The sequence below is a fragment of the Amia ocellicauda genome, chromosome 3 (genome assembly GCF_036373705.1).
Source record: "Amia ocellicauda isolate fAmiCal2 chromosome 3, fAmiCal2.hap1, whole genome shotgun sequence".
Taxonomy (NCBI): Eukaryota; Metazoa; Chordata; class Actinopteri; order Amiiformes; family Amiidae; genus Amia; species Amia ocellicauda.
Genome location: NC_089852.1, coordinates 41,360,170 through 41,385,409, shown reverse-complemented (window position 1 = coordinate 41,385,409; position 25,240 = coordinate 41,360,170). Strand labels below are relative to the sequence as shown.

General features: G+C 38.2%; 1 protein-coding gene across 1 annotated transcript in view; it reads left to right on the top strand.

The window, feature by feature from the left end:
• Positions 1-8,867: 8,867 nt before the first annotated feature.
• The window catches only part of erg (ETS transcription factor ERG), a 50,963-nt gene continuing 34,590 nt past the window's right edge, over positions 8,868-25,240 (top strand). The window contains exons 1-2 of the mRNA XM_066699501.1: positions 8,868-9,046; positions 22,380-22,478. Of these exons, the coding sequence (XP_066555598.1) occupies positions 22,440-22,478 (39 nt within the window). The 5' untranslated portion in view covers positions 8,868-9,046; positions 22,380-22,439. The remainder of the gene's footprint in view (positions 9,047-22,379; positions 22,479-25,240) is intronic.

Genomic DNA, 25,240 nt, shown 5'->3' with positions numbered 1-25,240 from the left:
AATAATTATGAAAAATAATTATGAACTCTGCTGTGGGTTCGACTCAAAGCTGAATTCTCATTCTCGGTGGCCTTATGTTCTACACATGCTAAATCAAGATAGTTTTTCATCAAACTGCCTTTTCTGTTCTCTTGAAGTAGACAAGTAGAGAAAACGTTTAAATAAAGATACCAGTAAAAGCACTCTGAAAAGCAATATATTTTGTGAAGTGTAGTGTTGTGAAATCTCTATTTCACCTTTTCTACAGAAAACCAAAGTACATACCCCAAGGGACTTTCACTTGAGAGAGGAAAAAGAAAAAGATTACATTTACGGGAACTAAAAAAAAACATATAGATAAAACCTCTAGATAAGTATCTTTCTTACAGGAGACTTTCAGCTGATTATGCAAAAATATAGAATTAAACCTCAATTGCAGATGTGTGGTTTCTGCGAGCTGCCACATGTCGGCTTTCTGTGGTCTTATGCGATCGAAACCTGTGGGAACTAGTTGCTTTACATTAGCTCTCCAGTCAGGGTGGCCACCTGTCCTGTTTTCACCCGCACAGTCCAGTTTTCAGCTTCTGAGTCCTGGCGCCAATTAGGAAAGCCCAGAACATGTGTGCAAATCCAAAAATCGTGACTGCTTTAAAGCTTTATAGTATCATATTACAAATGAATTGTTTAATTTACGAACATCTGATATGGGTATTTAGTTTTTGTGTGGTTTTATGTTAATTGAAACTTCAAGTGTCACATATATCTGTATAAAAGTGATTGCCATCAAACGTGGTTAAGATTCTTGTGAGCAATTTACATAATTTGACATTGAAAAACAAACACCTGACAACTGCAAAATCAACTGGAAGTAGTGGGTAAGTTTACTTCAAAATCGATCATTCAAGGCCTAAGTAAATGTGACGACGCCTAGATCAATAATGTGAGAGAGCCCTTTTTAATTCTGTATCTTAGCGAGAAACGTGTGCAATTAATCTTAGCGGGTGAGAGAGGGCAAGAAAAGCATTAATTATTAATTGTGAAATATGTCTGTTTTTGTCTGTTGATGAAGGGGCAAATCTGTGTGCCGTGCTCAGCGTGTCACTTCTACCGGTTCTATCTAGCTTTCTAAGATAAATTAGTCAGTGTCTTGTATCCAGGCAACAAAGGTCATGATTTGTACATCTATGATTCTGTCATAACCGTCTCTAAGATGCTTCACTACAGCAGATGTATCAACACTCATTGTTCCCCATTCCCAGGCGCACTTATCGTACATCTATACAGATTGAGTTGAACATTTTTTTTTTGCCTTCAAATTGCTTGGGTATAATGCCCCCTGCTGGTGATATGTATTATGTGCACCCGAGTAGATACCTTAGAAGCAGAAAGAGACTCATACCAAAAGGTTCAGAAAATCAATGCAATGCACAATTTATTTTTGTATGTATTTGTTTGTTTATTTCATTTGCTTTTTTAATCTTCGACTTTCTGCTAAAATGTTCTCTTAAAGCTTACCACGCCGAGCACAATACAGTACATTCGTCTGTGCTGGCGGGTTGGGTGCTATGCCAAGCTAAACATCATTGGTCGGTGTGTGTGTGTGTGTGTGTGTGTGTGTGTGTAGGGTTTCACTGCTGATAAAATGTCTTTAATAAATATATGTCTGACTTTAGACATATTAGTGAACAGATTGAAACTGAGGGAAACACAAGTCAGAGTTAAAACTGTTTTAAGTAAACAGGCTTAAGTTGAGCACTGTCCCAGATGTGTCGAGATCATGTCTGTAACTGAAGCCTATTTGTTATATTGTAAAAAATGTAACTGTACTGGGGCACTTCTGATATTTTCATTTTTATATATTTTCTTTTATAGATATATTTTAACATAACTGTTAAACATCTTGAACGGAAAGAATAGTTCAAATAGTGATTATTATTATTATTATTATTATTATTATTATTATTATTATTATTATTATTATTATTATTCATTTTAATTTTCAAAGTAAAGTAATAATCATGTTTTTATATTTAAGAGAGTTAGTCACTCCAAAGCCTTGTTCTTGTACAACAGCCTAACTTTAGAAAGGCAGCCACCCCCACCCCTGACTTTTACAATTGAGAAACAAAAAAAAGTGAAAAATGATGTGACCATTTTTCATGTGTAATTAGGCAGTGAAATGTGATCCTTCACTGCAGTTAGGCTGCCATGTGCTCCAACTTGGAGTGAATGGCTTCCAGATTTGAATCCAATCTCTTCTGTCTAGACTCTACGTTGCTCTTTTTTCCCCTCCTCGCTGAAAACAGACTCCTTACACAAAATGCCAAGCGCTCAGAGGTTTTTGTCCCTTTCTCTCGTAAAGACGTGGGACAGATCTCTGCCGGCCAGTCCTAGACTAGAACACGTGTCGTCTGAGACGGACAGACAACTCCAGGCACTGAGCAGGTCATGCAAAGACCGCTCCACGAAGGAAATCTGTTTCTGATTGCTTTGCTTGAATAAACAAGTGTATTATAGGATATTTTAATAATGCATACATGTATGCTTGGTACTTGAGGTGAACCTTTCAGTATCTACTGAATCTTCTCATTTTCAGCTCACATGATCACATGGACTGTTTTGAATAGAAAAGTGTGTTTACTTTAACAATGCCCACCGTATAATCATATTTAATATTTCCACTAGAAGCCTGTATGAATTAAGATAGGTCTTTTCAGTTTGCTGGGTCAAGTGTACACTCATCAAAGTTAATTGAAGAAGATTTACGTAGATATCGTAGATTTATTATATTATTATTATATTACTTTAATTATGGCACACTACTGTCTTTTTTAATACACCCCCTGTGAATGTTACTTGTGTTAATACTGTAATTTAACAATCCTTTTCTACAAAAACAAAAACAAAGGTCAGTCTCTTGCAAGATTTATGTTAGGTGGTGGCTGAAGATGTAGTTCTGGTAACAAAAATTCATAACAGTAACGATAAATCTTAAAATGATCAGTGGAGGAGCTGTCTGATGTGTCGGTTCTGTCCCAGTGGCATTGCTCAAGGACTGTAACTAATATAAAACTTTAAAATGTCATCGCATTTACTTGCCATAATCATTAATGACATCAGACACTGGCGAACACTTTACATGACAAATCTGTGTCTTTTCCTTCTACCCCACGTGTTTCATTTGTATAGATGACTAAAATAAGAGGGAGGGGTGGCAAACTGGCCAAAAGAAAAAGACGCGGCCTGTTTTGTAATAAACCGGAATAACACTTTGCATGCAAAATACCTACATTTGTTAACATTCTTGCGATTTGTGTTATTTTTTTTCCCAAGCCTATTTTTTTTTTTTTTGATTAAGAGGGAATTGTTTCTCTTTGGCGTGACAGAAAGGCACACAGAGAAGGAGACTGTGAACTTGAAAGCTGCAATGCTAATACCCCTATCTGCAGTGCTGAATTTTTTATTTTCAATCTCATTCTTCTTCCTGCAAACTCTGCTGCTCTTGTTATGCTTGGCTGTGCCTGGATGGCAACACACGCCTGTTGCAGAGCTATGTGAGGCACTTAAACGTAATTGCCTGAAACCTACATTCGACAATGCGGCATACAGTACTGCAAGACTTTTCTAACAGCTTTTAGCACTCTGTTATTTTACAAAATGTAGCACAATAACACAGTCTGCCGTGTCTTGTGCATTTTCTCAGTGTCATAAGAGCTCCTATTACAACCTAATTGAAGGATATAAGTGTTTTAATGGTAAGATATGGTTTAAATGTATCCTAGTTATTTTTGATTTTGGAAAGACAAACACAAATTGTCTTTGACGTCAAGATTTTTAGACGACTGTTCTAAAAAATACATATTTATTTGAGGGAAAAAGGACTTCTTGAGTTATAATGTGTATAAGTTAATTGACAATATATAATGCTGTATCTCTGTATTCACTGTTTCAGCAAATGAACCATCTATTATTATCCTAAAAGATGACCTGTTAAAAGACTTTTCAAATTTAAATGCATTGATAAGTGTGTTCTGACTTTAGGTTAAACTGTTTTGAACATTTAAACCAAATCATAAGTCTAAATAGTTAGTTTTACAGATTTTGCTAAAGAAGCTTCAGGCAGGAACGAATCTGACAAGGTGTCTTTGTCTTTGGAGATATTTATGTATGGATGGTTCTAGCTTATTAGATTTACTAATGACAGTGTTAACGACTTTCCCAAGAGACCCAACGTTTACAGCCTCCCCAGTAAAATTTAACAATTTAGAGCAGGGCAAACATTAAAAGATAGTCACACATTTTAAATATATCTTTCTGTCCCCTCATATCTTGGAGTCATTGAAGTAGAAAAGAAAATTATATTTTATTTTGGTATTTTGATATCAGTATATGACCAATTTTGGATGAAAAATCTTTAGCAAACATGCAAAAAGACAAACCGTGTTGTAAACATATACTGCCTGCCAATCGGTGTTTAATTGAATTGAATTGAGTTTGTCAGACTCAGTTGTTTGCTTTTTAAAGGGATAATTATATCAGATGTTATGGGGCCAGAATAGTAAAGCTAAGAAATCTAGCTCTGACTACACCACTAAGAGTTTTACAGTTCTCAGGTTGCGGAAAGACAAAAAATCCAGTTTCTCTCTCTCACTTCCCTGGATCTGATGGCGTGACAATCCTTCATTTCATTTCTCTCCATCGTTATTGCCCCATGGTATTTGTATCGTTCTTATGAATTGTATTTTATTGCCCTTGTAACGTCAATAATTTATGTTTTTACTGGGTTTAGTTTGTGGCTTTGGGCAGGCCTCTAAAGACATTTTTTACATATTATTTTGTTTGTTTAGTTGGATGATGTCTTTTACTTTTGCATTCTTCCTGAGCAGATGGCTTCATATTTGTTTTGAGAGAGTTCAGCAGAGTGGGCTCTGGGCTTTTGTCACAGAAAGGCCAGCGCTGTGTTTGTGCTCGAGTGCTTGCTCTGCAGAATGAAATTAGTATTGAAAATGTATGTTGCTCTCCTCTGTCAGTGTGAAATTGGGCAAAACTGGCAGTTTTTGGTGTGTCCATTTAGTTTCCTGCTTGTCTTTCCAAAGTTAGCAGTCCACCTGTAAAGCTATTATTATGAAACCTCATCTGATTTAAGTTGGGAAGTACTCTGTGTAATTACATCTCACTATAATGGAAAAAAGAAAATGCTCAATCACATCAGTTTGCCTCCTCTTGGGATCACAGAAACATGTATGACACACGGTTGTAAAATTAGCCACAGTTATTGAGCAGCCAAACCATTGATGGCGCCACAAAACCAAATAACCAGGAAAGTTGTGCATATCTGAGGCTTTTTGTTTTAATCTAACACAATTATGTATGAAATACTGTGCAGTGGCGTACGTTTCAGAGCACTAATGACACCAGTCATTGGACATAAATATACAGCCATGCCCGAAAGATAGGAGTTTGTGGTGTGTAATTAAGTTACTATGGCTGCTGCTACACCAGAAGGCGTTTGATAATCAGCGCTGGGTGAACGTAACTTTTTCTTTTTCCTTTCCTATGTTTAAAAACAGGAAATGGAGCCCTGGAGGTTTTGAACTGAGGTGATACTCCCAGCCTCTTCCACACACAGCCCCTCGCCTGACCCAGACTTGGGGGTCTGTGTGTGTGTGTGTGTGTGTGTGTGTGTGTGTGTTTTTATTTTATTTTATTATTTCTCCTTTTTTTCCCCTCCAATTTTTGGCAGACTTGTGGAATGTCTGGGAGCCGAGGGGTTTGGGCTTTGCTCGTGGTGTAGCATTCTGAAATAAAAAATAAAAAATAAAAAAGGAGAGAGAGAGAGAGAAAGTTAGAGACTAGACCACAGAAATGTAAACATGTCTGGAGCTAAAATAATTCCGCTTTCATTCAAAACACCCCTCAGTCACAATCAGACTTCTGTATGCTACATCCTGTCAGAGAATCATGTCAATAAAAGCCAATTAATACATTAAATAACTATTGTTTTTGCTAGAACACAGGGGCATGAAAACGGGTGACTTCATACATTGCATACTCCTGGCAACGGACTACCTTTCCTTCAGCCATTCAATGGAGAAGAGAGAGAGCGATAGATGAGCAGAAATATAAAAGCCCAGATACACTGTACATTATCAAATAATTAATTAGAAATAATAATCATTGCTTAAATTAAATGTTTTTGCTTATGTTTGGGTTTTCCATTAATAAAATATTACAAACTTATTCAAATTATTTGTGTATATAGTGTCACATTCATAATTGACATAAATTATATGAAGTACCTTTCAAAATAGTCCCTTTTTTTGCATTCAACCTGGAATTAAAATGCTTTAAAATTATTTTTGTTTTCTTAATTTAGTCATACATCCTATCCCACAACTTCCAAGTGAAAAAAATATCCTAGAAATGCAATTTATTAAAAATAAAAAGTGAAATAGCTTGGTTAGATAAGTGTCCACCCCCCTTGTAATAGCAATCCTAAATTAGCTCAATCATCTTTAAAAACACACCATGTTAAGTTGGCTCCACTGTGTTGAATTTGACTGATTCACATGATTTCTGGATAAATTCGACAGCTCCTGTAGGTTCCCTCTGCTGGGTAGTGCATTTCAAAGCAAAGTCTCAACCGTGAGCCTCAAGACTGGTCAAAGTGTGTATGAGACAACAATGTCACAAGCACTCCACAAATCAGGCCCACCTTGAATCCTGTTTGAAGTATGCAACAAAAGAAAAACACTCAGGAGATTCTGTAGCCATGTGACCAATGGTTTTGTAGTCTGACAAAACTAAAATTGAACTTTTTAACCAAAATGCAAAGCATATTGTTTGGCACAAACCCAACACAGCGCATCACCCAAAGAACAGCATCCCTACTGTGAAGCATGTTGGTGCAGCATCATGGTATGGGGATGTTTCTCATCAGCAGGGACTGGGAATAGAATAGAAAAGTCCTTGAGAAAAAGGACTGCTGCTGCCCTTTGCAAGAAAGCTGAAACTGGGACGTAAGTTTACCTTTCAGCACGACAATGTGCACAGCCAAAACTACACTGCAGATGAAGAGCAAAATATGTCCTTGAGTGGCCCAGTCAGAGCTCTGACCTAAATCCAATTGAAAATGTGTGGCATGACTTGAAGATTGCTGCCCATCAGCGTTCCCCAAGGTTCTTGACAGATCTTGAACAGATTGTTATAGAAGAACGGTCACATTTAGCCAAATACAGGCGTACAAAGTTTGTAGAGACCTATCCCAAATTACCCACAACTGTAATTGCTGCCAAAGGTGCTTCAACTGAGTATTGACTTGGAGTATGGTGTGTAGATGGAAAAAATCCTCACTTAAATGCTTGAAACATTGACACAACAAAATGTCAAAAATGTTCAAGGGGGTGTAGACTTTCTATAGGTATTGTGTGTGTGTATGTGTTTGTGTATCTATTAATCCTACAAAAGTAATTACAAGCCTTGAGAACCAAATGACATCTTAAGACGTGAAAGGTTTCAATTTCCCTTCATGGCATATGGTGCACACTGCACCAAGAAATGGTGACCAAGCTTTCCTATTTATTTATTTATTTATGTATTTATTCTTTTTTACAATGGACTTATTGCGTCAGCTGTTAATGATCCTGTTGTCATGCAAGCACTCTGGACCTGAGGTGCACCATTCTGTCACTTGACCTCAAATATTTAAGGGGAACTTAAAACAATTAACTTCTTAAGACCAGTAAGGATTGTTAAATTGCTTTAATTAAGTCATCATTAAGCTCAATTAGATAATTTAGGGACAACAGGCTGAACAAAAGCCAGTATCTGACCCCAGTGCCTGGTCTTCAGAACACCTGCAGTGCTGCTTCTAATGGCGCTCACAAAACCTTAGAGGGTCTCTTCTCAGTGACTCCATCTCTCTGCCCATAGGTACCCTGCCCCCCAGCCCAGGATATAGCATACACAAGATGCACTGTGCAATATGACACAGTTCTGGTGAATGCTTGCTGTTAATGCAGCTTACTAAAGTGGACGTATTGTATGGTGCAACTACAGTATGTCTGAGCTATAAATCAAGGAAAACACCAAAGCTTTTATACATGAAGCTCTCTCTCTCTCTCTCTCTCTCTCTCTCTCTCTCTCTCTCTCTCTCTCTCTCTCTATCTCTCTCTCTCTCTTTATATATATATATATATATATATATATATATATATATATATAAGGGGGAGTAGAATAAGTAGTCCTCTGCCAAAGTGAATTGAAAATTGTTGGCATATTAAGCCTGCTTTAAATATGCATTCGAGAAATGAAACCAAAGCTCTTAAAGCTTAAAAATAGCTCCCCGAGGATATTTGTTTTTGGACCAATTTCATAATGTTCAATGGAAACAAAAGAAACAAACACAGTATTCTTCCATGACTGAAAACACAAACATGAAAGTTGTATAAACACCTAACTGAGAGTTGTGTAGCTTTGTCAGGATCACATTTAAAACGCATAGCATATAGCAAATGTAACATTAAAGAACTGGCCATAGCAATATTGTGCTGACCTCGCATATGAATGTCTTCATCCCACTGAATCAACAACGAAAACAGAGATCGCAGGAAAAGACGGGGAATGTGAGGAGTACTTGACATTAAACGCGGCGGCTCTTGATCTCGTCCATCCAGTGGCAGATGTAACGTTATAACGAGCTGCTCTGCTGCCTCTTAACGCCGCCGTGTCCCTCCTGCTGGACGTGCTGCTAGTAGCCCATGCATGACACATGTTTTCTTCATGGCCAGTTTTGTTGTCTTACTTCGCATATTTCTTTTCCTTCATTTCTTTTTCCTGCCCTCTTTCAGTGTACCCCCCCTCTCCCTCTCCCTCTCTCTCTCTCTCTCTCTCGGTCGCTCACAGTAGTGTGTTGTGTGACTTGCTCTATGTATACCACTAATATAGGAGTTGCACTGATCCATACTTTAAGGAGACAAGGAAGGCTTTCAGTCCTGCCCTCAGCTCCGCACTCTTGATCTCTCTGAAGACACCTCGGAACCACCCTCTGCACCCTCTTCTAAAAACTGTAAGTGAAGCATGTTACCATCAAAACTATTACCAGAAGTAACAAGTCCGTTTTATTGCAGGCAGCGGGGTGGTGATGTGTGGTTTACTCTTATGCGACAGTGTGTCTCAGACTTGAGGGACACTTTTGCAGAAGTTGCGGGTGTGACAGCTGGGCTGCGTCTCTGGGTTGCGCTGACTTTTCGAAGGTCTCTCCCAGGTAGCAATGTAACGTGCTAGTAACGTGCTAGTAACGTTGCCGCAATCGGGCGGCAGGCTTGAAATGTAACGAATGGGTAGAGTTGTGTTCGTGCTGTTGTCTTTCGTTATATTATTAGCATGGCGTTGAAGTCAAATAACGTATGCGCTGTAGTTTTCCTCTTTGATTTGAAGCTCTTTTTCATTCGTAAAACAGATCTCGACCATATTAGCTGTAGCCTGGTTTCTATGCTTATTAAAATCATATCCTAATGGTTTAGATTTTGTATTTTGTTTTAGCTTGTTTTATTACGGGATTTAGTTAGCAGATTATGTCGGTTTTCCGTTTTAAAAGGGGAAATAACAAGCTGTAATTATCCTAAAATTAGTTATAAAAAGCATTTTTTTCCAATTTAAAGAGTTAAACAATAATAATAATTAGAACAACAAAAGTTGTTTATATTGATAAGACGATGGGCATAATTGTACCAGTAGGTTGACATGTGAGTTCAATACGTTAAGTTGATATTTGCGTAATTATTTATTTTCCCCATAATATAAATAGTTATATTTAACTTTATATCTTTTAAATTTTTAGTACTAGGTTTTCAGTGAGATTTTATGTTTTTAGGAAGGTTTAAAGGATTATTCTATTTAGAATCAGCAGTAGGTATTGTTATTCTTACTTGTCTTTTTATTTAATTTATTGCATTTTTCTTTTTCTGACTTTACAATTACATATCCAAAAGCTCAGTAACAGCAGAGAAAAAATACATTTTCATATCCTATGATGCTATGCTATATAGTTGCCTTTCTGTGAAGTTTATGATTGTGTGTTGTGAAAACGCTTTAAAACCCAGTGGTGTCATTTGCAGTGCATTGTATTTTACACAATCTACACAACTGAGTTAGAAATTCCAGCCAATGCTCCAATCTGTGCAATATTAAGGAATTCAATTAGGTGGAAAATGTTCTTTTTTTGTATGTGTTTTATTTTCATCCTGAAATGTTTCCTAAAATAACCGGACTTCCTACCACTTCAAACACACAAGGCCTGTGCCGTTTTTTAAGCTGTCACACATGTAGGTGCTAATGGAACCCAGTTTCTATATGGACTAAGCCTACTTTGCAGCCATTAAGCTTAAATCTGAGTCTAATAGTTCAATTAAAGAAGTGATTGTTCTCATAAAATGTTTATAGACGTACAGTATTAGAGCTCAATTAATTTATGTTTTCCTCACTTTGAGACCTAATCTTTAATGCTTTAAAAAAATGTAAATTACAATACATTTTGGTTAGACTTACTGTTTTATTTGTGAGCAGAATGTAAGTACATACCAAAATGTATGACATATGCATGTCATGCTTGTATGAATAATTGAAGCATTGGAAAACCAAGGAGTCAATGCGATAAACCTTTTTTTTTAAATGATAGAGCCCTTTGCAATTTACAGTTTATTGAATCAGTTGTTGGCTTAAGAAGTAGAGTTTAATATGATAATTTGCAACTTAAAACACCTATAAAACCTGAATATGGTTTCCAGGACCAGTACTGGGAATTACTGCCACAGAGTGCGGATACCGAAAGTAAGGCTATCTATGGAATTAATCAAGAAGATCTGAGGAAAGACAGCTTTAAAGATGAACAGGACAAATTAAAAAAGCTGTTACAAAACAAATGGTACAGCACTACTATCTTATACCTATTTTGCACTTTGTCAGATTTGCACTTTAAAACTACTACAGTTAATAGTGTTCTGTGTGAAAATCTGAGTATTACTGATAATATACAATGGTGACAATCATACATTTGCCACAGCATGACAGCATGAATTTATAGTATACGGATTAGGTGAATTTCAGGTACCTATGAATGTTCCTAGGCATTCATTTTGTGATTTTTAAAAATGTGCTTAGAAGACAAGGTTTCTTGGGAGAAGTGCAAACTGTCAGCATCCGCAATGTTCCACTGCCTTATCAAAACTTACATTTACATTTTCATTCCAAGGCAACATTAAAGGTTTATTGCCAAAACATTTTATTTTTCATATTTGTCACATCTTTTCAGTTCGATTGTGACTCATTTTTTCAGCAACAAGCAACATATGTAACAGTGCCTTTCCATCTTGAAAAGGATTGCAGTTTTTATTTTTTACCCTTCATTAACACATATTCCAAGCCACACCGTTCTCAATGCACCCCATAGGGCTAACTTGGTGGAAAAGCTTTAATATGTTTCAAACATAAGGCTGTCTTGTCCTGAAGGTGCCATACCATGTCTGACTATTGTACAGATGGACCACAGAGACTATTGTATATTGGACTTAATACTGTGATGTGTTATCCATATCAACCACCAGAATGAAAACCAATTCCTCTGTTATGATGATCAGTCTGAATAGTCCTCACCTGATTATAACTCCAATCAAGGTGGACTGTTGGTACTGGCAGAGCTACAAGTTTCTCTGCCTTGTGAAGTTTGCTGTATTTCACAATGCATGCTTTGTGCACATTTACGGAATGTTATTTCAAGTCTCGAGGCCACTTTGGAAACTAATGATCGCCTTATTATGCTTTGCTCCTGCATGACTAAATGGATATCGTTCACTGGTGGCTGGAGCTGTTTTTTTTTCCGCTTAATTATCTGTGTGTGACTAATGCTGCTCTCCAACTGTACATGAACTCGTCCTTGACTCTACAGGTGTAATTAGAGCGACGAGAGATTGTGTTCAAACGAGACCCGTCCTCACAGGTCTGTTTATTTACACTGGGCTTCCCTGAGAAATCGAAATCGGCCCGTGAATGCGTGAGAGCAGGCTTCCCGCTCTACTCAGCCGCAGGCAGCTGGCTCTTCTGTGTGTGCGTGAGGGGCTTGAACAGGAGAGAGAGAGGGGCTGGGGGCAGTGCATGATGGGATGTCACAGATGTGTGCAGGTCAGGAGAAATTGTGTGAAGGTGGGGGTTTAAGGGCGCTGGTTAAAGACGTTTGAGAATCTTGGTGAAATATTTAGTTTTCAAAAAATGTTTGATGACAACAAGCAGTGTTTATGCTTCAGATTGAAATAATAGTGAATTTCCACAGAACTGAAGTTGTTTGTATCTTTATACCTATGTTTATCTGTTTTTATCCATCATTTATCCACCATTCTGCTTTTAATGTGAATAATAATTTATTTCACTGGAATGTAGGTTTCGGGTTTTCACTGATTTTATTTTTGTGGTTTAATTTATACTGTAGCGAACCGAAGACGATTTTGTTTCAATTGTTCCCTGTACAGTGAAGTTTGATGGACAGGGTAATCTGCCTACATTATAAAGAGACAGAGAGGATTATGAGTTCAGTTCTGGGGAAGCATTGTCTTTATGATTACAGGTGAACTCTTATACTGTATCCTGAATTCTGTACAAGTCTAATGGTGTTTGGGACCAATGCTATTGGATACTGGATTGTGAAAAGGACTTGATGTGCCAGTGCGATGAAAATTCTAGAATAAGTAAAACAGTTGCAGGTGTCAGGTATATAATGCAACATAAATCTAAGGGATTTAGTGATATGTCAAAGATAATGGTCGTAGAGAGGTTATGATACATAAATTGTAGCTCACCTACTTGCTGGATCCTGCAACATGCATTATTTTAAGGGGAAATGCTGTATTGTATAGTATAATTTTATCATATGTGTCCTTTCCACTTCTCTATATGTGTATAGCAGAGTAAAAAACTAAAACGTGAACCCAGCAAGTTACTGATATTTCAGGTTTACCCTAAAAAATCTGTCCCCATCCCTTGTAAAGCATGAAATATTGCAATTGTACTGAACACCATTTACTGACACGTTAGTATGTGAACAGCTACTGTACAAAACCGAAGGAATGGTGTTGCAGACTGCGATAAAGGCGAGGACTGGCTGAACGAGTGGGAAGGAATGAAGTGGTAAACCCGACAGTTGGCCTGTCGAAAGCAGGGGCCTGGCTGTCTAATTCAAACCGGCTGTGCATTTGGAGGCGACTGGGGCTCCAAAAGTCTCCGCTATCCGTCTGCTCAGACACAGGCCCTGATTAGCCAGGACCAGAGACTTGTTTTTGTTCTTCGAGCTTTAGTTTCTTAGCCCCGAGACTGCAAATTAAACCATCCCGTAAATCTTCCATTATAGGTAGTAAAAACTAATTTTAGATTTCTCGGGTGATTGCTACCACACTCTGCACAGGGGCCAGAGTGTGTTTTAAGAGGGATAGGGCTTTACTGCAGCTCCTGACGTGGAAAGAATTGTAGTAAAGTGCATATTTACAGGCCACACCTTGCCTGTTAAAGGTGTTTTATCGTATATTAAAGCGATCCTTATGGACAAATTGACACCTGGTCTTTTGCCACATTCCCCGTTCAGAGATTTATGTCTCTGCGTGGCCTCCATGAAAGTAAAATGCAGCTGTTTTGGCTGCATGCATTACACTGTGACACCTTCTGCAACGGTCATTGTTCTGTATCACTGATATTCAAAAGCACTACTACAGCGATGATGTCACAACCCACCAGTTACTTAATTTAAACTTTACATAGTTAGCAATCTGTGGGTTAACATTGTTTGTTCACTGTGGGTAGTTTTTGCATGGCGAATCTGTTAGTATGCAGTCATTAAACAGACTACAGCTCCTGCGTTTTTCCCACCTCTCTACAGCCTCCTGAGATGTAATGCGAAAATGCGATGTTTACCCGCAGACGTCAGCTTCTCTGTAGATGCTAGTATATTGAAACAGCTCTTCATTTTGTCTTAGGGAATTCAGACCAAGAGGCCAATTTTCCTGTCTTGCTGACATGCAGGCATAGAAGAACTGTATGATCAAAAGAGGGCATTGGACTATCAGTCCCACCTTCCAGTCAGAGTTAGAGAGGCTCTTCAGCAAACCCTCCAGATTGTGAATAGAAGTGCATTGTCAATCCACGTCGCTAGCTATCAGTTACAGCAGAAGCGAGACATGACAAGGCACAGCAGCGTCTGTATCAGGTTTGCTCTGTCACCTGTCTTTTCAGTTCATCTGCCAGTTGTATGACACAGCTGGGGTGGGCAAGTAAAGGCTGCCCTGAATGGCAGTACATCCCCCAGAAGCCTCAGGGATGACTCACTCTGGGAAAAGCACATGACATGCAGGACAAAAACCCACTGGACAGATTCTGTATATAAGCAGGAAGTCGGTACCCTTTCTTGTTGGTGAGGCAGGAGGAAAGCCTCGGAGAAGGTGAGGAGAAGAGAAAGGAGGAACTGGCAAAGAATGTTTAGCGTATCATGACCCTGATTGCGGATTGTGGATTTGGACTGGTTGCTGAGAGTGCTTGTCGTGTGCGTGTTTATTCATTAGTTATATGTGTGTTATATGTGTGTAGTTTAGAGAGCCTGTGGAAGTCCTTTGTTTAATTCATCTCTGTATAATAAACCTGCACTTCCTTCACCATACTCCCCTGCCTCTGTGTCGCTGTTACCACAGACTGCGCTTTTAGAGCCCCAGACGCCGTGTCCAACCCCACACGGTGTCACAGTATATACACGTTCTACAAATAAATAGACGCCTGCCCCATTTTAGCTCGAGGTGAGTCATGTATTTTGTTTGACTTTGGTTCTAGGGTGAAAGAATACCACTAGAAAGTGTATCCACTGTACAAGGGACATCACATATGGAATCATTTTTTTAGCCATCTTCAGTTTCAAGTATATTTTGAATGCAGGCTAACTTGGTCCCTCTGAGATGCTGAAAGCTAAATGCGTTTTCTCCTGCCATCCCTTTCGGTGGTAACAAATTACATTTCAGCTAGGCAGAGGCTGCCAAATGTATCTGCGCTGCTCTTTGTGGCACAGAAAAATACACTTTTTAATTATTTTTTACATTTTGTAATATTCCTGGAAAAGATTTGGATTAAATTATTATAAGATGGCCTTCTTCTCAGGTGTTTGTCATGGTAACTTTTTTTTCTTCCTTCTGAGGAGAAAATGTGCTCTGTTTTAGTAGTTACTGCCATCCACAGGTGCAGTACTCTGAATATTGTTTAGTACTATTATAGAAGGACATAGGAAGCATATTAGAGCTCTTTTACTCCTCAGATCAATGCCAGACTTTTAGTTGTCCGTAATGGAATGATGCATGGACTTTTAAAGGGGATTCACTTTTAAACGTTTACTTAATTTTGCACTCAGCAGCACAATCTTTCTGCAGATTATCTTTTTTGTAACTTTACAATGTTTTCAATGCCACTACTAGAAAAATATGGCTAAACTAAACAGAATATGGAACTCTGCTTTTTGTTGTTTTGCTCTATGTGGTAAAAATGTAACATTTAGTTGTGTAGAAACATTTTGAGTTACAGCACAATACGAGCAGTGTACATCTCTGTCCTAAGGAAATAATTAGAGAAAGAATTATTTGCAGATTTTGTGGCCTAAATTTAAATCATAAAGTGCTATTCAGTAAATCATTCTTAATTCCTATCATATGACATTCTTATAAAACGCACAAGAACTTACAAGCAAAAACATACAAAATATTTGAATCCGAGAGTGCTCAACACAAATGATACACAGAGAGTGAAGAACATCTAAACTGTGAGATTGTAAAACCAGATTGTGGATTAGATCAAATATGTGCTGGGTCCATGCTGGTTACAATGATAATAATATAACTCAATGGCATAAATCAGTTAAATGTTTTTGATAACTGCCACTTGAAGTTGCAGTGAGCAATAAATATTGCATTGTAAAATTGGAATTATATTATATTGATTGCCTGTTACATTTTCTTCATGCAGAATGAACTGCAGTGTCAGATTGTAAGGGGAAGAGATTTCTGGTTAATTATAAACTCTCCTGAAAAGGTGTATAATTTAGTGTGCTGGTTTAGAAATAGACACCAATTCTCTAGGTGGAGTCAGACCCAAAAACATGTAAGAGCTTCACATGAAAACTGAAGGGTCTGTTATTTTCATCAGGTTTTTCATTCCATGTTTAAACGCTGTTATTGCCCTGATTTTATTACATATGCAGATGCATTCATAATCTTTGTTATATATCTTTTTTCCTGATGATTTCCTCATATTGTTCTTAGCTGTATAATAGAAAGTGATCATCTGTAATGAGGAGGAAACACAGTGCTACAACATTAGCATCATTGCAACGCGTTTAATTCTCTGTCTCTTCGTGTGCAAACGAGTGAGGTATTTCAACTCCTTGACTGTTTCCTGAGTGGTGTTACCACTTTTTTTGTGAGTTACACTGTCTTCTCCGGTGATGCGACCAGTCTCACCTTTGGAAATGATTTTTATTCTTATTGCTAAAGTCATAATGAATGTGTGTGTTATGCTTAGTCATGCATTATTAATCAGCTTGGCATTGTGTTGTACATTTACTGACACCATCAAAATGTAGGGAGCTCCAATAGCTAGGTTTAATAATGAATAGGAGTCTCTTTTCATTCTTACACAAGCTCCACAGCTGTAGTTTGTTTGTTTTCCTGAAACCACTGTCTGTTGTGCACTTCAGTTTGGCCCAGCATCGTGTCATCTGCAATTACATCACATTCACAGCTACAGCAAGCATTAACAGAACATTAAGGCCCCGACAGAACCTCTTAGTCTTGAATCTGCCCTCACATAATGCCCATTAGCGTCCTGTGGGTATGATGTCTGTGTTGCAATCGAAGTGGTGGCTGGGGCTGATTTCCAGATTTCCAACCCCTTTCAGGATCTCAATCAGATCTCCCCAATGCCTTTGTCTTGGAGTTGTTCGTATGACACTTTTGCTTTGAACTCGATCCAGAGCAGTAATATCCTCCTTGTAGTCTGTTTGTGATAACTACACACAGAATTACACCCCTTGATTTGTGTTTGGCACATTTGATTGTATATATCTAAGCTCGGGATCTGGCTCTTTGTTGTCAATTCCCTACATTGCTTGCCTGGAGACGTTGAAAAGTCAGCGTGAGAGCTCTGATCTTTCTTATGTTGCCTCTTCATGGTCTCTGCTTGAAATTCATTATGTGCATTATTGCTGGCTGATGGGTTAATGAAAACCAATTAAGCATCTGCCTCTATCAATTGTGTCATCAAAAACATTTCCAAGCACAGACGCACTTTGCCCATGTCCAGGAAATTAGTGTAAGCAATTTATGTTCACATGGATTTGGCCTGATTTGGCTTTGGTTTGACTTCTCTCTCAGAAGAAACAGTTTGCAGAATTTAAAAAGGCTTGATATCTATATGTGGATACAAAGGGCAAAATGGTTGTGGATTGATTCAGTTTATTTAACAACCTTAAAAATTCCGTTCGATAAAAATACCCGTTTTTTTGTAAGAACAGAAAACTGGCATTGTTAGATTTTATAATTTTTATTATTATTATTATTACTTTTTATTTTTTAAATAGTTCAGAATGAAGTGCAGACATTGAGCCAGAGCTTTGAAGGCTTTGCAGTACTGCACATTTGTCTAATGCTCTAGTAATGCCTTTCCCCCCATGCGCAGTTGTGTGACTTTATACCAGTTTTATTTACTGAGACGACTTCTGTGAGAGGCCTGGAACTGGATTGCTTTTTTTTTTTTTTTTTATGGTTGAAAAAAAATGGAGAAAACAGAAACAGAAAGCAGATTACACTAGGCTGCTCATGAGGAGAGAAATGAGTGGATATCCAATGGCTTTTTAACCTATATGTGGACTAGACCACAGAACCCAAAAATGCCACAGGCATGAGCTGGTTTTGAATGTTGTGCATTATGCCTTGGAACGCTCCAAACAAGCTCCACTTGATAGACAATTTATGTATATAAAACAAAGGCCCCATGAAGTTCTTTTTATTTTCACATCTTTTCCTTTACTTTTTTGTTTTTTTACGATGTTTTTAGTTGAGTTGGGGTAGCATGTGTGTTCCAGGGATTAAACGCTGATATTGAACGCTGCCATTTGCAAGCTGGAGTTACTGAAAAGGATGCAGGTTCAGTCGGAAAAGAGTTTCACGGCTGTAAAGGGAGTGGAAATGCACAGTGACAAGGTATTAAACACCCTGTAACTTCCAATACTGCGATTTTCATTCATATGAATCAAGACCTGACTCTAAGTAATTTGGTAGTTTCTTTTTCAATTCTCCCTCGAGTGTTTAATAGTTTATAAGTGTTCTGCAAAGGACTTTATTGCTTTACCTCACCTATTTTTTATGACTATTAAAGTGACAGCATATTTACTTTCTCCTGCACTCAGTTGAGCGGTGGAATAAAAACAAAGTGGCAGCCCTTTGCTTTCCCAAATGCTCTTTTACAGGGACAGTGCTGATTTCAGTTTAGTGTAGTTAGTTTAGAGAACTTCCACAGTGTATTTTTGTCTTTTTTGTTTTCATTTTCAATATATAATATATATTTCACAATTTGGGGTCTGTAGAATAGCTTTGAAGGAAAAAAAAGTAAAACAAATCCACAGTTGAATTTTATCTAGAAGATCAGTCCTGTATAAATTGAGAGTTTAGCTAGTTTCAGTAATACAGAATAAATACTTGGGGAATAGGGAATAAAACATTAACATTTTTTGATAACAGTATGAGAAGTGTGTGTAAGCCAGCTTTTTCAGTACCATATGTACCTAATTTTCTCAAAATATGCTAAGTAGGGTAATTCTTTAAGGACTATTAAGCAGCCTGATAAGACCACCCTGTTGATTCAGACTCGCACTGTAGGTCCCTAAGGGTTCGGTGCAAATCTGGTACTTAAAGAGGGGCAGGGTGCCCCCCAGAGCTTTTACAGTCTTGTACCTTTTAGTATGGAGAGAGAGGTTTAAAAAATTAAGATCACGGAGTGTTGTTTGAAAGAAACCTTAATTAAAACCCCCAAGCCTGTAAATGTTATTTTCGTTCCAGTTCTTGGAATTTTTTTGCAGAGAAACACACCTCTGAGAAATAGACTGCTTTTGACCATTTTCGTGAAGTTATTCTGCTTAGTTCAAAAATAGAAAATGCATGTTAAAGAAAGTCAGAGAAAATGGTACAGAGCAAATGGTTTGAGATCAGTCCCACTGGGAACACAATTTTCCAGTGCATTAAAGAAAAATAATTTAATGTATTTTTTTTTATTTTCTGAATGGGTGTATTAAGACTATTTATTTAACAACAAATTGATTTCAGTTACAACAGTCCAGTGCCCATGTGATCCCCCACAGTTTCTCATGAGAGGGACTCCTAATTTCTTAATAATAAGAACTTGTGAAATGCGGAAATATGTAATTCTTCCGATTATGTTCCAGTTCCTATAGTTCATATGAACAGAGTAACAATCATTTAAATGACACATGAGCTGGCTGTCTTCAGATGCAATGCATGGGCAGGTTCCTGTTCAGTCACCAAGGAAAAGCATTATTAGGAAGAAGATGGAATTAGTCAATTAGTGCTTCGTCACCCTGGAGTTCTCTCTGTGTTTCCTTCTTCCTAAAAAAAAAAGATTTAGTTTTTTCTGCTTCAATCTTGTTGTTCCAGGGTGTTGCCCTTTTAAGAGGGACCTGATGGCAGTGTTTTTAGAATTGCTTCTCCTCCACAATATTCTTCTGTGATGTCACCCTGCTACTTTTCAGCCGGGGCCTGTTTTTCTTTGGAAAGTTTTATTTCGGTAAAGAAAGCAAGGGATAATTATAACCCCTTGGCTGAAATTACATGCCACTTCTCTGCAGAGCTCCACGTATGTTCCTCACGTAGCTTGTCAATCACTCCACACCTTCTCCATGGCCACTCACGTGGGCTGTGTGAAAAAATGCCTGCCGCCGGTGTGGACATTTAATAAGAGCAGACGGGGCCAGATTTTGGGCTGCGTTGAAAGGCGCACTTCTTATTGAGTGCGTGACATTATGGAAACCAATATACACATGTGTAGTTTTATTTTGGAACAAAATAAGGAAAAGTCTGAATAAAGCACTAACACATGCACAATCATTGTGTTGTGTATTGTATAATTATAGGTGTTGTGAGCCTCATTATGATTTGGACCATGCAACATACAGAACACTATATTTAACACATTAGAAAATGTACTTTTGCATCCATTAAACAAACTAAAACATTTCTCTACATTTTTTTCTGTAATGTCTATCGTATTGAGAACTCATTGCTATTCATGTTGTTTGCACATCTTTGGAGTGGGGTGTCTGGCTTGAAGCCATTCTTATGTTAGCCATGATGCATTGTTAGTGATTAAGTGGATGCACTATACCTTTCACTGAGATAATTTATTCTTGCCAATCGGGTATTTTGCTTTAATTACAATTTTGTTGGCCAACTTATTGGTGTACTCTTTTTCAGAGTCATTACTCATGAGAGAAGCTACAGTACCACAGAATTTATGTTGGAAGAATTTCTGGAAGAATTCTACTGGAATGCTTTCCATCATGTTCCACGTTGCAGAATTACACTGTTTCTCCTAATGCGTTTATTAATATAGCACTGTGCTGTGCTGTGCATTACGAGTCGGTGTACACGTTACACTCTGCTCCGGTCTGTTGATAATTTATGGATGATCCTTGTGTGTCTTTTATGTATGAAACGATTGCTTCTGATCAAGGGGTTGGAATCTCCTTCAGACAGCAGGAGCACATGTGTATTGTTTGTCCTGGTCATAGTACAGAGTTTCAGGGCCGCAGTGAGTGGGAGGCTGGTCTGGCTGGCAGGGTGTTGATGACATCACCACATGACACAAATTGGCTATTCTTAAAAACGCCTACCATTACTATTAGCATACTGGTTCCCACAAAGAGAAGTGGGCTATGAAATATAATTTGGGGAGATTTCCACTGTCTGTTAAAACAGAGATGTTTTTTTAATTATTAAGTGAGACTTTCAGACTGACTCTTTCTTTAGTCCTTTCATTGAACTTTTTCTTATTTTTTTGTTGTTACTGTAAAACTTGAAATTCTTAATTTGCATAGCTCTTTTTAATTGGATAATTATTTTATTTTTGTACACTATATACATTGTTTAATTTAAGTTTTTCATTGTTCACAGTCGGCATAATTTGGCAGTGTTGGCCCAGTCTATTTATTTTTGGACAGGTACTGGGCCCAGGTAATAGACTACTGGCCTTCAATAATCAAAGCCTTCCATTGCTTAACGAAGTATGAATAATAAACAACCCCATGTCTAACGTGTCTTAGGAAAAGCTGTGATTAACATGCTTTGGTAAGTAATTACACTCCGCTCCTATAAGCTGTGCGCTTATAGAACTAGTCTGTATCGTGATGGTTCCCAGATGTGGAATCTGGGACACAGAGAATCTGAGACGTGCTTATCTCAAAGCTTCACTGGTTAACCCTAATGGTTAAATATTATTGCTTAATTAAATTTATAGGCTGCCATTCTCAACAATAATCAGACATGACTATATGATGTGACTTTATTTAAGTGGGAGGAAAACAACAATAACCTTCCCACTGCAGAGAGTCCGTATTCTGCTTCATTTCCATATGTAAATTATATGTGCATGACCCAGAACTCTCAGTGCATCTCTTTCTCTTATTAGCCCATCAGGCCTTATTTAACCATTTAACACTGTCGCCTTCAAAGATAGTAGCAAGCATCACAATCATTAAGCATGTGGCGTGGGAATGGGGGTGTCGAGGGTGCTGCAGCACCCCCTGCTGGTGCTTAACGCAGTGATGACTATGTTTTCTTTAGCTCTTCCCTGCAAAATACATGAACAAACATACAAATTGATAAAGCAACTAATAATTTAAACTGGAAATGACGTCATGAGTTGACTTTTAGTCAGCAGGACCCCCTGTTCAACACATCTGCCTGTGCCTATACCACATTGGAATAAAATTGCCTGAATTACAATGCCAATCAACACAACATGGTTTTTGTGTATTGGGCACTTCACAGTTGCTTTTATCCCTCGTATTTATATACCAGCTTCTTTGCTGAAGCCATGTGTCTGCAATAATACCAGTGAGAAAACACTGTATCAAATAGCCAAACATCTATGTAACAAAACAGAAGAGTGAGCCATCCTAATGCTGGAGTATGTGTTAATATTGTCATCTGTGGATTAAGTCAGTACCCCAGAAGGAAACCCCTCTGGTGGATCCTTTGTCATGCTGGTTTCTAGCTGTGAGCTTTATCCTGTTGTGTTTGTTTTTCTTTTGTGTTTCCCAGACCAGGAAGGTGTGGTTCGGACCAGCCTGCTGTGGATTTCTCACATGCCTGCAGAAGGACATGATTCAGACTGTCCCAGACCCTGCAGTCCCTGTCAAAGTGAGTCCTCTGTTGTCATGGCCTGCAGTTTTCTACACATGCAATGTTAATGTATCCATGGGGTTTTGTATTTTATTAAAACCAACAGTTACATATTTTCTCACTGGTGGATGGACATGCGTTGTGCTTGGCCAGTCTTGGACCTGACCATGCACGACAGGCTAACTGTGATTTTTGGGCCATGTGCACACACTTTGGGTGTGCTCCCTACACACCCGCTGAAACCAGTGCATGGATGTTGTGTTGGCCCCCCTAGGAGAAGCGTCGACTGAAGCAGGTGCAGTTCCTCAGACTGACTTGATTGCCATGTCAGCCTCACTAACCCCAGAGAGAGCTGCTTCAATTCACCTGTTGGCTCTAGCAAATAGGCAGGATATCTGTGTGCTGTACTACTTAAAGGGAGGTTGGGATCTGCCTGAGTGACAATGCATAGCGGCATATAGGCAACTTTGCTAGAAAAATCATTCATGAGTTCCCATGGTAATGCGCGATGTCCCATCCCCTTTGGGTGGTATTCTCCTTTTCAGATAACCGATGTTGCATTTGCAACCTGTCATTTTAGCTAGTAAGGATGTCCTGATATTTCCGTTCTACACAGTCGAACTTCAGCTGCCAGAGAGCTTCTACCCATTGCTTGTAAGCTAGATTATGATCAATTTTGTAGTATTTCTTTTTTCTTTTTTTAAGTGAAAATGCATGTTAAACAGCAAATGAGTGATGCGCTGGAATGCCACCCAGCCTCACAAATTATATATGAATCAGAAAAGTGTGCAGTCCTTGAATTCCCCCACTGAAGCAACCCTGTACATATTAAAGCTGCTGTGGCAATAAATGCCAAAATGAACCCCCATGAGGACAGGCTTTTTCCCTTTCTTAAGGGTGAAAGGAAATGACACACTAGTGAGTAAGATCAGAAATGGAGTGCGAAGGAATAGTTATAGAGATTTATAGTAGGGGTACTTTGCAGCTTAAAGAACAGTCTCCAGGGGGTCGCAGGCCTGTTTTCCCCATTCAGTCTCCAGTCTGCCAGTGGTTCGAGGAGAACTCTGTTTCCTATTGTTATGTCTGCGTCTGTGAAATTTATGGTACTTCAGGTTAAGGTGTTAATTTTACTATATATGTAGTAGCTGACAGCTTAGCCCCTTTCTATCTCTATTATTTTAATTATTTTACAGATTTTTGCAGAACTAGCCATGGGAAGTTCAAGAGGTTGCTCTGTCCTTGTTAACTCTTATTTACCCTCTCTGTGTTAAGAGGGGCAGTATTATCATGGTAAATCTATTAGATTTAAAGAGTCACATTACCCGTTTTTATTTTCCATGGTATTATAAAAGCAATGCCATATTGAGATTGAGATTATTGGTGGGTTTTTGTTTATATTTACTTTTATTGGATTAGTATAAGGGATTGGAGGTGCGTTAAGGTGCGTTCACTTCACTTCAAGACCACACCTACTTGCTTTCCTTTTGAACAGATATCCCGTTTTAATTTCTGTTGCATTTAGGAAGCATTCTTGTGGATGGGGTTGTCCTAATGGAACCACAGAGAATGGAAATAAAACAGTGGAATCTGTCTAAATTTAAGTTTGTGGTAAAGAACAGGCTGCACAGGATCAAAGCTACCCTTTCCTGCCTCATTTCTTTGGTCAAATCGAGGAACATTGCAATAATGCTTGCTCATAGTGTCATCGTGATTAATGTTACCAGAAGCTTGTTTGGTAAGCTTTGGAATTTGTAAAGAATAGTTTGTAACCAGAGGAAATACTTCTCCGTAAATACTTAAAGCAGTGTTTTGCTGCTATGCTTGAACAGATCCAACATTGCAATGCAGTTTTCTTACAAAGCACTTGTTTTATTTAAAGGAGTTGAAATATTTGTCTGCATATTCTGTGTTGCATTGTTCATTTTCTTATTTGACAAATTCACTCTTTTTTTTGTGTGTGACTAGTAATACTACAATGAACAGAGGCAGGAGATACATTTCTCTCTCTGTCCTGGTTACAGCTAACCCAGCTCCCATGCACGCATTCGTAAATGTATTTTCTTAATTTTAACTGAATAACATTTATAACAAGCCTCTGGTTCAGTCATTCTCCTTGGTGGTAAATATAGTTTTATGAGTCTATTCTGTGGGAAACCTTATTTTCAACTAATAAAACATGAGCACAAGAGAACATTGCTTTTGACATTCCACCATTTTTCTTCTATTTGAACAAATTACCTGAATGTATGGGGGGGGAAAAACACAAATAACGTTTTTGAGAAAGAATGGTGATTGGAAATTATGAAAGTTTACAACTTTTGATATTTCGTTATTTTATTCGTTTTTCTTTTGCTTTGTTTGTGACTGCTTCGGAAACCGAGTCCGCAAAATAAATCTTCGTATCCTAGAGCACATTTCACATGGCATACAGATCCTAAACCAAATATGAAAGTATGTTCTGCTGGTCGGAATGTTTATGCAACTAGATTCTTAACATAAATCAAGTGAACCTTTGTTTGTTTTTGTACATTTAGAAAAACCCAAAGACCTTGAATTACTAATCTGTGGTTATTTTCCTCCTTGTCTCCTTTGGGGCTTTCAAATTCAAACCCATATGTGGTTTTTGCATTCCCTACAGGTGTTAAGAGTAAGGTTCCTCTGTATACATTGGTTTATAGTCATTTAAGTAACAACAGCGATGTCAATTGGCAGACAGGCTCAGCCAGGTATCGTTGCAATAGGACTGGGGTACGTTTCACAGTTGTCCTTTAGCGAGTACA